Source organism: Heloderma suspectum, chromosome 1 (assembly GCF_057233095.1).
Source record: "Heloderma suspectum isolate Gila_16-S chromosome 1, 16-S_ref, whole genome shotgun sequence".
NCBI lineage: Eukaryota > Metazoa > Chordata > Lepidosauria > Squamata > Helodermatidae > Heloderma > Heloderma suspectum.
In genome coordinates this window covers 123,567,816-123,582,784 of record NC_139458.1, presented here as the reverse complement: position 1 = coordinate 123,582,784, position 14,969 = coordinate 123,567,816, and the positions used below count along the sequence as shown (strand labels likewise).

The following is a 14,969-nucleotide window of genomic DNA, read 5'->3' as shown; positions in this document are numbered from 1 at the left end:
TGCTGTGGAGGAGCACAAATCCACTTGAAAGGGAAGGGGAAAGAAAAGTTGTAAAATCACTGAATGCTGTCTTCTCAGCTGCCCCCAGTTTTCTACCTCCTAAATGTTGATATTCCAGTGAGGGCCAAACTACATATTACCTTACCTGTGTAGTTCTGGCCTTGAGTACAGTTACTCAAGGCCAGAACCTTGGGGACCCCAATCTAGCATATGGTGGGGGGGAATTAACCCTTCACACCTGGGTGCTGTCCCAATCTGAATTGGGCCCTCTGCCCCTGCAATTTGTATTGCCCAAAAAAGATCTAAGCTAAGCTGTTAGATTTGGCAGAGTAGCTGAGAGCTGCATAATAGGTTACTGACCTGTCGGATTTCTTCCAAGACCAATGTAAAAACCCAAAAGTAAAGTACAATCTCCTGGATGGATGGGCCTTCAGGCGGGGGTGGTTTAAAATATACTAAAAGGACACAGGCAAACAGAAACAGAAAAGCAAAGTACATGATAACATTCCCCATAAACACTGTGACTGGAGCTGTCCAGAATTTCTTCCATCGTGTAAACACAAATGTTGCATATGCTACATTTTCAGGAGAAAGTTCTGTTTCTAATTTGGCATCTCCCCTGCAAAAGAAAAATAAAAGGAGGGAAGGGTTTGCTTTTCTCAACAGTGGTCTGCCAAGTAATTTTACAGCTTGATTGTAAGATGCATATAGGCGAACAAAGTGATTGCCTTCAAACAGAGCCTCGTTTCCTGTCCACGCAGGTGCTGATAATTCTCTTCTCCCAAATCCTTCACTAAAAATTAAGTTACTGAAGTTTAGCTATTCAGATGGTGTGCCTTTTTAAATTTCTTCTACAGCTCCATAACTTCAATCAAGATTAATTTGTTGTTGTTGTTGTTCAGTCGTCCGACTCTTCGTGACCCCATGGACCATCGCACGCCAGGTCTTCCTGTCCTGCGCTCTCTCCTGGAGCGTGCTCAAGTTCATATTCATTGCATCGGTGAAGAGGATTAATAGGTAACTTTAATTTTATTATCTGCCTTACCAAAGCAGAATAATATTCAATACAACTTCTAGGACAGCCTTCCCCAACCTGATGCCTTCTGAATCTCTTGGACTCCAACTCCGATCATTCCCATTCAGCATGCAGGCTGGGAATGATGGGAGTTGGAGTCTGACACATCTGGAAGGCCCCAGATTAGGGAAGGCTATTCTAGGAAAACAAGCTAATGAAATCCTGAGTTCATTGAAATGAACTCCATAGTTCCCACTGACTTCACTGGTAGTTAGAACACTTCAATGTACACCAACTTTTTTTCCTGAAGAGGTAATCATACCAACACAACTTCATATTATTTCAGGGATGAGTTCATGTGATCCACCTATCAAGAGTAATACACAGCATCACAATGGATCCACATGAGTGGGAATCTCTCCGCTATAACTGATCACTCGTAATGGTTACGTCACATTCTCCTCACTCTCCTCACAATGAAGTTTAATTAATCACAGTGTTTACACTCAAACTGCATCTCAGCCACTGTGCTGCAAAGGATTATTACAATTGCTTTATGATAATGAACATTGTTTTGTGAACCGTTTGTTTAACAAAAGCTTCAGCTGACTTGGTAAGCTAAAAATTTGCCCCATACCCATAAAGCAATTTAAACTGCAATCCTATAACACTTTCCTGAGGATGTGTCCCATTGAATGCAATGGGGCTTACTTCTGAGTAAACATGTATAGGATTGTACTGGGGTAGTACTGATACTGGAGTCACAAGGTCCACAAAGGTTCTGTGTAGGCTGGGAGGGGGCAACCAAGGTGGGATTTCCCACTCCAAAGGTGGACCTCTCTCTCCACCCTCAACAGGGGAGATCCCAACTATCCTATGGCCCCTGGGACACCCTCCCACAGACCATAGGATTGTAGCCTTAGTGATATTTACTGTAAATAATCTCTTGGCAGGTAACATGTTTTTGTTAAAACCATCTAGCGTAAGGTTTCTGCTGCATCCTTCCCTGGTTATCCTACAGCTCTATTGCCCATCTGTAGACTCACAGTGCTGTCAGCCCTTTTGCATTATTATTCTTTGACATTAAGAGTGCATTCTACAGTGAGGGACACGTACACAAAGAAAGCTTCCAAATGAACTTCAAGACAATGGACTCCTTGCGCCGTTTTAATTTCCCCTGGCACTCTGGTTAAATATTAATTATAGTTGTTCTAAAAAGGCCGCTTCCTCTGAGCCCGCTCTGCTCGAGTCTGCAGTGAAGTCATCATAACCCTGGATTGATGTCATCATCACAGCCATTCTTACAGCAACAAACTAATATGGTAAACCCGCAATTATGATTTCACTGCAGGACTGTCAGAGAGAAGCAAAGGTGAGCAGGAGAGGTTCTTTATTAAAATACACCATGGAAGCATGTGGAGAGAAAGAAAAGGGAATAAAAAGCAGGCTGGCTATGCAGCCCCCCACCCCCGATCTTGAATTCTCAGCATACTTAAAATAAAAACAACCTTCTGTGTCTACACATATGAATGACACCACCTGGCTTTCTAAGGACATGTTTCCATGACAACAGAAGGGTGAAGAAAACGGAGGAATGCCATTTTTCATGGAATCAGCATGGCTCCGAGCAGGGCTCCACAAAGGAGTGCACGGCACCATTCTAAGTCACTGACAGAAACGTACTTCTGGGTGGGGTGGGGGCACTGGAAGTGAACGTCATCAGACTGGCAGAGGCTACTCAAGCAACAAGGGAGGCTTCCCCCTCTCCCCCACTTTCTGCTTTCCCCTGAAAGTCCAGATGCACCTGCATTTCAGGAGCAAGCCTCACTGAGCACAATGGGAGTTACTTCCGAGTAGACACACACATGCTTGTGCTGGGAAAGGCGGGGGGAGAACACAAAGACAGGAAACCAGCCCCCATTTGAACCCACAGGATCTCTATAACAAAGGGTCGAAGTAGTTACTTCCTAAGGCAATAAACCAAACTAAGGAGAATCAAAGCCTCGAGATCTTTTCCGCACTTAGGGAATTGGGCTTTAAACTGTGCCATGTCAATTGAGGGGGATCTCTGTAAGTTCTGATGTGGGCATTCGGAGGGCAAGCCTCATTCAGCACAATGGGAATTATTTCTGAGGAGACACTAATTGGTTTCTGCAGTGATGGGAAACACACAGGAGACACCCCTTGACTGAGGTCATGGTGAAAGGCACACCCCTGGGCAGGGCTAGCATAGCTGAGGTAAATGCGGGGGTTGGGACACACAGCAACTATACAGAGGGGAACCCGACTTTAGGAAAAGAATTGGACTTCAGGCAGTCTCAGGAAAACCAGTTTTTCCCTGATAAGCTCTGGGGTGGCTGCTGGATGGCCACGATGTCATGTATTCCTAACGACCTCAACATGCAGCCGGCTCAGAGTAAAACACTGGTGGAAACACCCTCCAAGAGGATGGCTATAGTCCTGATTATTTATGAGAAAGAAATTTAACTGATGCACAGGGAATGTAAGAATTCTAACCAAAGTAATCACTATTTAGCATCATGCTTCAGAGTGGAGTCCAGCAGTTGGGTCTTAGCCTGGCTGTAAATCCCACTGATTTCAGTGGGATTCACTTGCAAAGAGTATGCCTCGGATTGCAATGTCTTCTTTTCATTTTTACTTTAGAGTAGGTGCAGGAGCCCCAATCTGAATCATCAAAGCTCCGCCCCCCAATGCTAGGGTCCTGATCTGGATCATGGCCCTGGGCCTATTCCAAAGTAAACATCAGGACAAAAAAGCATAGCTGCTAGACCCACATTTAAAGGTACAGTCTGTTTTGGCCCTCAGTCCCCATTCTGTTTTGAGGACAGCGCTGCCTGGGGGCTGCTTCTCGTTTTCTAAACACTCCACAAGATCTTTGCAAACCAATTTCTTCTTCTTCAACAACAACACATAATTAAATTCCAAAGACACATATCCTGGGAAGCCCCCATAGCCCCCTCCCCAAGCTTTCCGATATTGGAGGAAGAGGAAGCAACACCGCCAGTGAGCCGCTGATGTCTGCCAGAAGGCTGCCTCTCCCTCCCCTCTCCCAAACATTTGCTCAGGCAGGTAGACTTTCATATACACATGCACATAGCCAGTGATATTGGGGACCTCAAATGTCCACTATATCCCACTTTTCCAGTTGTAAAACCAAGCTTCTACTACCCCACAGTAATTTGTGCTTAATTCATCTTTTTAAAACCCGCAAGGCAGTTTCTCAGTCTGTGCTGAGGGTTGCAGGATCACAGCGGCTGTTAGATGAATCATTCATGTTTTTAGAACATTCCTAGAGACAGCTGCTTTAGAACTGGGTATCAGTAGAATTGTGTTGCCGTCTCAGTCTGTTCTGTTTGCAGAGAGCACCCCCTTGCTCCTGAGCTGTAATCTCTTGCAGTCTCCTTTGGGTGGTCCCTAGAATCACATTCATCATCTCATTGCAATCATGTTCTACTCCCACAGATTCAGGCTAGTGGTGTGGCTTGCAAGTCCTCAAAGCATGGTTCTTCTAAAAACTGTTGCAACTGGCTACCACGCACCATTAAAAAAAAAAAATGAAAACGGCATAACTCAAGTAACAATAAGCAACCCAACCCAAAGGCCACTTGTCCTTTCCCATGGGTGGGGGAGTGGGGCAACAAGCTTTCTATGGGGCACAGTTTAAGAAACGTTATGGGATTGTTGGTTCACTCCTTGACTTCAGCATGGAACTGCGCAAGTGAGAAAAGATGGCCATCCCTGTTAAACCTAGACAGGACTGAGCACCAAGTGAGGCTGTCCATTCTTTAAAAATTCAGTCTTCTATTGATATTCTATACACCATTTTCCTCAGTAAAAACTGCATTGATCTTACTACTGGGTACTCCACAAGGATAGAAAGACTATGCACAATCTCCCAGCCAGCAGCCTTATGGACCTCAGTTTTTCCCAACTGGCTATTAATATCCAAGAAGTGTCTTCTTTTGTTCCTCTGCTCTAAAGCTTCCAGATTACATTAACTTGTAAAGCCTTACCTCTCCACTTCCTTGGGAAAAAGCAATGTCTTTTCAGTATCCAGGCTGTCACGGTCTTTAAATGATTCTGGCTCCTGAATCGATTGTGTTTCCTCACTGCAAAGAAATAGATTTACTGAAAAATATTGGAAAGCGGGCGGGGGGGTGCTTCCACTGCTGAGGCAGGGGTGAGATTTTCAGTGCGGAGGTGAGATTTATACAGCCAACCTAATAACGTATCATAGGTCATCCTCACATATTCTTCAAACACATGGAGGGTGGGAGCAGGAGCATATGTCTGATCTTGTTAATAGGTAAGCAAACTGAACCTACACAGACATGGGAGGTCTTCTTCACCATAATCCTGGTCCGGAAGCTGGAGCTAGCGCAGAATGCAGCAGCTCGGCTGTTATCGGGAGCTGCCCCTTTTCAGCATGCAACTCCTTTGCTGAGGGAACCGCACTGGCTGCCTATTCGCTACCGGGCCAAGTTTAAGGTTTTGGTACTAGTGTACAAAGCCCTAAACAACTTGGGACCAGAATAGGTGAGGGAGCACCTGCTCTCCCTTATCAACCTGCCCGGTCACTGAAGTCATCAGAGGGCACATCCCTGGTGGTTCCACATGGACCTATGGCTCGACTGGAGTCCACCCACCAAAGAGCCTTCAGTGTGGTGGCCCCCTTCCTGTGGAACTCCCTGCCTCTGGAAGTCAGGCAGGTGCCAACAACTGTGTTGTTTTCAGCACCTCCTGAAAACATATTTATTTCAGGAAGCTTTCCTTGACTGACCAGCCATGGTTTTTATCAGAATTTTGTTTTAAAAAAATTAACAGGGAGTTTTATTCTTTTATCTTACCTTTGTATCTTTTATTGTCTACCGCTCTGGAATCCGTCTAGATGTGGAGCAGTATTTAAATGTTGTGAGGGAATGAATGAATGAACGAATATTCCAGATAGAACTCCAGTTAAGCCATTCTAGTTTCAGTAACTGTATTGCCTTGCCTCTAAATTCTTTGACTTAAGTCAGCCTCCCCCAACCTGGTGCTGTCCAGATGTATTGGACAACACCTCCCATCACCCCTAGCCAGCATGGGTACTGCTGGCTGGGGGAGATGGGAGTCATTGTCCAATACATCTGGACAGCACCAGGTTGGGTGAGGCTGACTTAGGTCATTGTGCTTCATGGAGCCCCTCCACCCTCACCAGTGCATGCAGGCAGTGAATCAGGAAGTTTGACTAGACGTATAGATGGACTTTCCCAGCAGTGAACTTGAGAGCTGAGATTCCCATAATCGAAGAACTGTACAGACTCCATTCCCAATGTGGTGCTTCCATATGATCAAAGGCTCCCCTCTTCCCTTCCCCTGAGACACTTCTGTGTGCATCAGAGTTCCCACATAAGCACTGGAGCTGAGAGAACAACAAACGGTTTTTGGCACAGCAAGTGGCTGTGGATGAAAGCCGACTTCATCAGATGGGATCGTATAATGAGAATGTCCTGCTGTTTGCACTTGGATAGAAAGATGTCTGGCTGTGGCTCTTCGTGAGATTAATGGGTATTTTGGTGGGATTAATGGATTTCCCCTTTGCATCCACGGCCTTCTAGATGGGTCGCCATGGTAGGCAGAAAAAAATGACACTTCGGGCAGTGTGTTCCTCAGCTGGCACATTCCAGACTAACAAAGGAAAGGGGATTGTAAAAAGAGCTGTAGTCCAACATCTCTGGACAGCCCCCAGTTGGGGAAGGCTGGCTTAAGTGGTTTGTGGGTCAGACTGAAAGAGGCTCGAAATGTTTACAACAAAGGGACAGGCAGACACACAGACAAGACCAGGAACCGATGGATGAGAGTGCAGAAATGAATGAGATAATGTCTGGTCTGGCACACTGTGTGCTGTTGAGAGTGAAAAATAGAGACAGGTAGCGGAAGGATCTGCAGAAACCGTCTGTCAAGGACACCTAGGGCCAGTGGGAGGCTGCACCCCCAGCCTCGCAAGGAGAACATCCTGGGAAGGGGAAGACCAGTCTTGCCACGTCCATCGGCCAATGAAACTGTGGCTGCTCCAGTGCTTGCTTTCCCCTTCGTTCTGTATCCCTTGTTCCTTTGTATCGTGTCTACGAGGCTGGGAGCAGGGATGATCTGCATCTGCGAACATCTGAACAGCACTTAAGAACTATTAGGCTGGGGATGGGGAACCTGTGGCTGTCCAGATGCTGTCAGACTCCAGCTTCTGTCAGACTCCAGCTTCCATCAGCCCCAGCCAGCACAGCCAGTGATGATGGATATGGGAGTTGTGGTCCAGCAACATCTGGAGGGCCTGAGATTCACCATCCCCATGGTAGGAGCTTTATGTGTTGAACCCTCCTCATCCTCCTTCCTTTGGGCATCGTAACTGTGGCTCTGACATATGATGAGAGCTGATACCTTTCTTTTTCCTAGCAGAGGAGGAAAGAGTAGCGTGATGACCAGAAACAAAACTGGTGCAATTTACCCCATGATTGCACCTCTTTGCCAGAAAGAGATCCATTAGCTAAATTTCTGCCTGTCATGATGGTAGAGACTGTGATGTGACTGCACTGGATTGGTTTGGAAATAAACTGAGCTGCCTCCCCTCGCCCACCCCCCAAAAGGGGAAACAGCTTTGCTTATTTCTAAGTCAATCAAAATTAAGCCCCCTAGTCCCAACACCCCTCCCACCCCCTGATTCCCCCCAAACCCCTCCCCTTTCCTTTAAACAACTCTGATCCAGCCAAGGCAGCAATAGTAGAGCTCTGGATGCACAGACAGGAAAGGGGGGAGGTCTCTCCTCCTCCTTTCTCCAATGCCTGACGTACTCGCAGTGCACCAGGATGAAAGGCTCCAGTGGCCTTTCGGAACTGTCTTTTTCCCAGGAGCTACTGGCCTCCTTCCTTGCCTCTGCCCAGGGTCAAAGCATTGCCGTTGCTGCCTTGGTCATGTAAATACTTGTTTCAAGGGAAGGGGGGTTCTGGGTATCACCAGGATGGATGGATGGTGGGTGACGCCTGACATTTGGGGATGGGGGTAACCTGGGAAGTTTTCTCCAGCCTGAAGAATTTGGGGGCCAGCATTATGAGCCCCCAAAGCTCATATTTGGGCCCAACAATGGCAAGCGGGCCGGGGCCACGGGCTGGCATGGTCGGGCACCTGCTGAGGGCCCATGCCCCAGCAGGCCCAACTGACAAAAGCTCCCCCTGGACTTGCTCCTCCTGCTCCCACTGCAGCCTGCCTGCTCACTGGCCTCTCGCTCTGGCCTGGACAATAGTGGTCATGAGAAAGAGGAGCAGGAGATGCCGCCGCCTACTTGTGCACTGGCCCTCTGCCTGTCAAGCAAGCAAGTGGGAGCAATGATGAGAGAGAGGAGGAGGAGCAAGTGCAGCTGGTGGCCGTGGTGGTGAGGAAGGGAGACTCGCTGAGGGAGGGGCCCATTTATTTATTATTATTATTATTTTTAATTACATTTATATCCCGCCTTTTTTCCTCCTTAAGGAACCCAAGGCAGCGTACATAATCTTCCTCATCTCCATTTTATCCTCACAACAACAACTCTGTGAGGTAGGTTGGGCTGAGAGTCTGTGACTGGCTCAAAATCACCCAGTGAGCTTCATGGCTGAGTGTGGACTAGAACCCGGGTCTCCCAACTCCTAGTCCAGCAGTCTAGCCACTACACCTAATCAGCTCTTGCCCAAGGGCCCTCAAAAACCTGGAGCCAGCACCGATGGCAAACTTCGTCGACATCTCTAGTCTCTGTTAGAAGCAAGGGCAGCATTAGTGATCCTAACCCAGGTTTGGCAGGGCTAAAGCTCCACAATAGATAGCGCAAATATTAGAAATCATTCTATTTTATTTCCTGTGCCTGTGTCTGCACATGTAAATGAGCAACCCTGGTTTTCTATATTTTTTTCATTGCATTTTACCTTAAAGTGCTTTCAGAAAATGGAAGGAAAGTATTGTAACACCATATCAATACTTGTTATCAGATATAAAATATTTTCCAGTATCTTTCTTTCCCCAAGTTTTTTTACACTCTCTGGACTCTGTGGTTCATACCTGAATGATATCAAATTCGTATAGATCAGGAGAGGGCACCCGAAACCACAGATTAGCTTCAAGATCGGGGTGGATGTTGCCATATCACCCCACCAAATTTTTGTCAGAAAAGCCTGGAATTTAGGGGACGAAGATACAAAGTTGTTATGATATGAGTCAACGCATACAAGAAAACATTATTCTGTTTTATGAAAACTTACAAAAGAAAGAGAAACCCAAAAGCAAATTGCGAGTAAAGAGCTGAAAGAGCCATACAAGGGATCAATATGATGTGTGTAACTCCACTGTCTCTATATTTTATTTTAGCCTGTATGTTTACCCCAACACAGGCTTTAAGATCTTCAGAAAAGGCTAGGGTCTAGGTGCTAGCACTTTTGGAGCAGAGTCATATAGAAATGATGAGCACGGTCTTCTCTGTGGTGGCATCTTCCCATGGAACTCTCTGCATAGAGTGGTCTATCCGGCCAGTTTACTGAGTTCATTTAGGCCGGTAGCAAATGTTTTTCTGTTTAGGAAGGCATTATGATTAGGCTGTTGTCGCTCTTAGGTTATTTGATTAACATGTTTGCTTGTTGTTTTGTAACTATAGTTATGTAAATTGTAAAAACCCTGCTTATGGGGTCTCCAACGTAGTGCCTCTCTTGGCATCCTCCAAGCTACCTGCCCCACTTGATTTTTATTTTGTTTCTTAAGGTTTTAAAAATTAATTATTTTTACCTGGGAGGCTGACATGTTGCAAAATGAAGGGTCGCCCTCCAGCACCACTTTTAGTTGGGTTCAAAACAGTGATTTTAGAGCTCAGACCGCACCTCTGCCTTGTTCTTACGTTCTTGAGCAAGTTAAGTTTTCTTTTAGTCTCATCAGTTTGCTGTTTGGAAAATGAATGTTTTTTGACAGGCCATGCCCACCATGGCAGCCATTTTATGAAAGAGCAAGCCATCCCTGTGGCATCCATTTTGTGAGAGTGCCCATGATACTCTCTCAAATGCCAGAAGTGCCCACCGATCCAAAAAATGGAGACCCTTGCTCTACTTGGTTTTATTTGTTTTTTACACTGTATTTTATATTTGCTTTAATTTATTGTTTAACTATCACAAGAACTTTTTGTGGGCTGGAAAATTATGGGTGAAATCTAATGTCATGCAAGGGGGCTTCCACTCATGTAGTGGAACTTTCCCTCTTCTCCTCGCTCTGCAGCCTTCTCACCAACCCAAACTGCTCCAGAGGATCCTCCAAGCTTCTGGTGCAGATTTTGAGGGTGTGCAGGGAGAAAGAATTGCTCCCTGTCTGTTTCACCGACAGAAGCCATTTCATCAGTTGGAGGGGTAATTGGATACCATCCTATAGAATAATACCTTGATTACTTCTGGCAGGGGTAGGCAAATCTTTAGGCCTGTGGACACATCTGAAAATTTGAGAAACTATCCTGGGCACAGCCGTAAAATGGCCACCATGGCTAGGCATGGCTAGTCACAAAGGACAAGTAATCTGCCCAGAGGCCCTCATGGGAAATTAAGATGGCAGCAGCTAGAGGCTCCCGCTTCACTTTGAAGCAATCCCAGCTGCCCATAAGGAAATATAAAAAATATTTTAAAATAAAAATTGGGAGGAATAGAGTGTCTCAGTGGGCACCACGGAAAGGGTCTGGGAGCACATTGGTGCCTATGGGCTGCACATGGCCTATCACTGACTTACGGCATTTGTTGACAAAGCACAACCTGGGCAGTGTTCTTAACTCTGTTAACGTGTGAGCAGAAAAGCAGAGCCAGAAATTCAGTGGTGCACCAATCACCAGAGCTGGGAACGGCAATCTTCCCTAAAAAAAATAGCTCAGGTGCACTAGTTTTGTTTTTTGCCCAACACAGAAGGCCAATATGTCATCCTTCCTATGCTGCTGAAACACGGTATTAGCTGTGTTTATTACTCTATCGGAGCACTACTCCACTGATATTCTTTTCTCCCAGTAAGTTATTAATTGCTTTTGATTCCTTGATATCACAGCGTGTTGTTTTTAAAGAAGATATCATAATGACATTGATATCATTTATGTGCTCACTGCCACAGAATATAATCACTGTCCTTTATTTCCAAAACCTGAATTCCAGTTTGCCCCTAGGATTTGAAAATGTAATTGGGCCACTCTAACTTCTGGGTCTGTTTACTCAGAGGACGATATTCTCATCCCCTTTATTCTCAAAAAATAAATGAGCATTTGTAATATCTTCCAAAGAGAAACGCCCCTGAATTTTACTCACCTGCACCCCATCATGTGCAAAGAAAGACTTGGTATCTGCTTCTGTGGCCAAGTGGAGACAAGTAGTTTTGCTCCAGTACCGGTTTCTCCTCACCAGCAGGGCAAAAGCTCGGTCTTCACTATTGTGGTAGCATTCACTGAACAGTTCTGCCAAGGAAGAAGCAGGTGTGCAAATCAAGGGAAACAGAATGATGCACAGTGAGAACTGGTTGCATTCATGTGTTTGTGTTTTGAGTAGAGATGTTTATCCAGACAGGATGAGAGAATCCCTTCATGTCCTTTCCTATTTTTTTTTCTTGCATATTTATAAATATAATTCAGTTCTGCTTTGGCTAGAAGATACAGAGATGTATTAGAAGCCTGAAGCTATTAACTACTTTGGGAGCAATCCTAGGCATGTTTAGACAGAAAAAAAGTCCTATCCCAGCATGCCACAGCCAGATGACTAGGGAATGCTGGAAGTTGTAGGACTTTTTCTGTCTAAACATGCATAGGATTGCTCCCTTTATGGCTTCCCTGCAAGATCACCCATTCTCATACTGAGGATTGCTGACAAAAAATTAAGGCCATCAAAAGTGACTTCTGATACTCAAAGAGTGCAGGTTTTACTTATGTGAATTATTGTACACTCGTAACATTTTACATATTTATTATTATTTATTACTTTTATGAACATACGTAGTAGAATAGTTTAGTTTTGTTGTATTTTCCTTTAGAGAAAAAGAGTTACACTGAAAACCTGTTAGAATCGTAGAGTTGGAAAGAACCTCAAAGGTCATCTAGTGATGGGGGTGGAGGTAGCTTGCACAGCAATCCTTTGTTCTTTTGAAGTGTGATTGGGGGGTGGGGATTTTGTGAATCTCCCTTCTGTAAAACTGCCTTGGAACATATCACTGCTTGGGGAAGTGAGAAATGCAAAATAAATGTGTTTAGGATTGATCTTTTGGGCACAGTATTTGGCTACAATTACAGGTAGCCACAGGAAAAGGATCAATTAAAAAAATTATTTTCAAAAGAACATACAAGTCTTAAGACTTGTTACTGACCAAACTTGAAAGATTTATTTTAAGTTTGAAATGTGTCCAGCTGTCTTTTTAAAATACCACTTTCAGACACTTCTGTATTTCTTGCTTTTTCTTAAAGAGGACGTTCTCAAAGTATTTGTGTTTCCAACCTGAATAATTAGCAGGAAATAATGCACATCTTGTGCAACGGTTTCCTCCGTTTCTGAAAGAACGCAGAGGAAAGAGCACTGACTAGGCCAGGAGTAGGAGAGAACACATGGTGGAAGCTACTATCTCATACCAGTGGAGGCTGGTGGCTCCAATTTCGGTGGGGCTGTGAATCCATTCTGGATTTCAGTCAGAACCCACCAGAACTCTAAAGGAGCTATCTAAGATGCTGAACTCTAGTCCCAAAATAGTGTCAGCACCATGGATAGCTCCTTTAGAGTTCTGGCTGGTTTTGACTGAAACCCAGAATGGATTCACAGCCCCATCGAAATTGGAGTCACCAGCTTCCACTGCTGGCATCGCCAATTAAAAAGTTCTTGTAGGAGGTGATGGAGAAAGACCTCTGCCTGGGACACTGGAGAGGCCCTGCCAGTCTGAGTAGGCAATATTGGGCTAGATGGACAAAGATCGCTGACCCTGTACAAGATTGCTTCCATCCCAAACAGCAAAACAGGACAATCCACACATTTCCCAATTCCTGGTAAGTGAGGCCCTTGAAGAACAGCTGCCTTAGATTATTTTAGAGCCCAGGCAGGTACATCTGGGAGCAGGTAGTCGTTCAGATGCCCTGGTCCCAAGCTGTATAGAGCTTTATGGGCGACTACAAGCACTTCGGATTGCCCCTGCAAATGTATAGGAAGCTCTTTTAAAACTGGCAAGATATGTTCCATGTAACCCATGCCAGTCAGCAGCCATGTATTCTGAATTCCATAAAGTCTCCGAGATGTCTTCAAAGGAGCCCCATGTACAATACACTGTAGTAGTCAAGCCTGGTTTTTGCTAGGAGTGCTTTCAGATGGAGAGTTCCTTACACTACCAACTTGAAGGCACTGTGATCTTCCACCTTTTTCTCCTCAAGGTGCAACTCTATGTATGTTTAGACAGTAAAAAGGGCCTACAACTCCCAGCATGCCCCAGCCATGAAGCTGGGGCATGGTGTGAGTTGTATGTTTTTTTTTCTGTCTAAACATACAGAGCGTTGTGCCCTTAAGTGATTTTCTGTGGTATTAAAAAAGACAGAAGAAGTGGTGGGGAAACATGGGAGGCTTCTGAGTGGAAGATAATGACATCCGGACCCCTGGTAAAATTCCATGAATGAGGCAGGGTGATGGTGTGATAAGAGCCTCATCTGGAAGCACCCTTGGTCATGGATAACTATAGTCACGCTAAGCCTAAACTGTTACACTCTTTGGGCTACTTCTGCCACACGGACATCCAAATCAACAGCACTCCAAAACTGCAAACTTGATCCTTTCTCCCCCTCATGTCCCCAAAAAACAACAGTCTGTTCTGGGAGCAAATGTCACTTCGGATTATATTTATATTTAATGATTAGTTTAATCAACTAGCTAATTAAAGACAAACACTTGTGACTTGGTGAGAGGTTTGTCTGATATTAACATAAAGACAGAGCTATGAAGTGCTGAATTCTCATCACAGTATATCACATTTGGGGCTTGTTTGTTGTTTTAAGAGACAAAATTCGTCCTGTTTAATTGAAGAGATACAGATGCCTTCCCCCAGTTTTTACAATTACAGAATTCTCTGTTACAGTTACTATTACAAAGAAAGAGAAATCAAAAACAGCAAATTCTTATAACTAAAATTTAATCCTTTAAACAAACAAATTCCTATCAAGCATAACATTACCATAATGTGCATTCCAATAATTTATCAAACCTGTCCGTTTTTCACCAATACTGATTATTTTCACTTCTCCTACATATCTGTTAATAAAATTTATCCATCTCTGTTAATTCCAAACACGTCAGTATCCACTCCTTTATTAAAGGGGATTGGAAATATTTCCACTTATAAGCCCACATGATTTTTGCTAAGATCAATAAGTTCATAATGAAAGATTTCATGATGTGTGAAATAACTTCTTCTATCCAATTAAATAAAATTAGCAATTAGCTTAATGCTGGACTAAATGGTGCTATTTCCAATATTATGTTGATTATTTGCCTCCTGTAATCATTCTCTACCCAACAACCCCATCACATATGAAGTACATACCTGCAATAGCAGCCAAGCATATCCAACACTTAAAAACGTCTATATGTCTTATTTAGCCTTGCTGGTGTCAAATACCATAATATCATTAACTATACTGTTGTTTTGAGTTTGGGTTGTGTTAATGATTGTAAGCCACTCCGAGGGCATCTACTAGTTGAGTGGCATGTAAATTTGGTAAATAGATAAAAAAAAAATTTTTGGCATCACTTTTGACAAGAGAAACGATTTCCTCCAGCCATGCCCGTTCAGGTTTTGGTATACTTAAATTTTATTTTAAATTATTCTTTTTTTTAGTTTGGTCCTGGCTGAGTATTTAGCTGATGTTCCAGGAATACTTACATAGCCCTTTGGAGGAGAAAACCCCAAAGGA

The 14,969-nt window shown here is 44.3% G+C and overlaps 1 protein-coding gene across 1 annotated transcript in view; it reads right to left on the bottom strand.

Moving 5' to 3' along the window:
- Positions 1–14,969, bottom strand: part of TRPM5 (transient receptor potential cation channel subfamily M member 5) — a 68,386-nt gene that overhangs the window by 19,810 nt on the left and 33,607 nt on the right. The window contains exons 12-15 of the mRNA XM_084855742.1: positions 11,350–11,495; positions 9,095–9,207; positions 5,050–5,145; positions 361–619 (exon numbers count right to left, since the gene is read on the bottom strand). Of these exons, the coding sequence (XP_084711868.1) occupies positions 361–619; positions 5,050–5,145; positions 9,095–9,207; positions 11,350–11,495 (614 nt within the window). The remainder of the gene's footprint in view (positions 1–360; positions 620–5,049; positions 5,146–9,094; positions 9,208–11,349; positions 11,496–14,969) is intronic.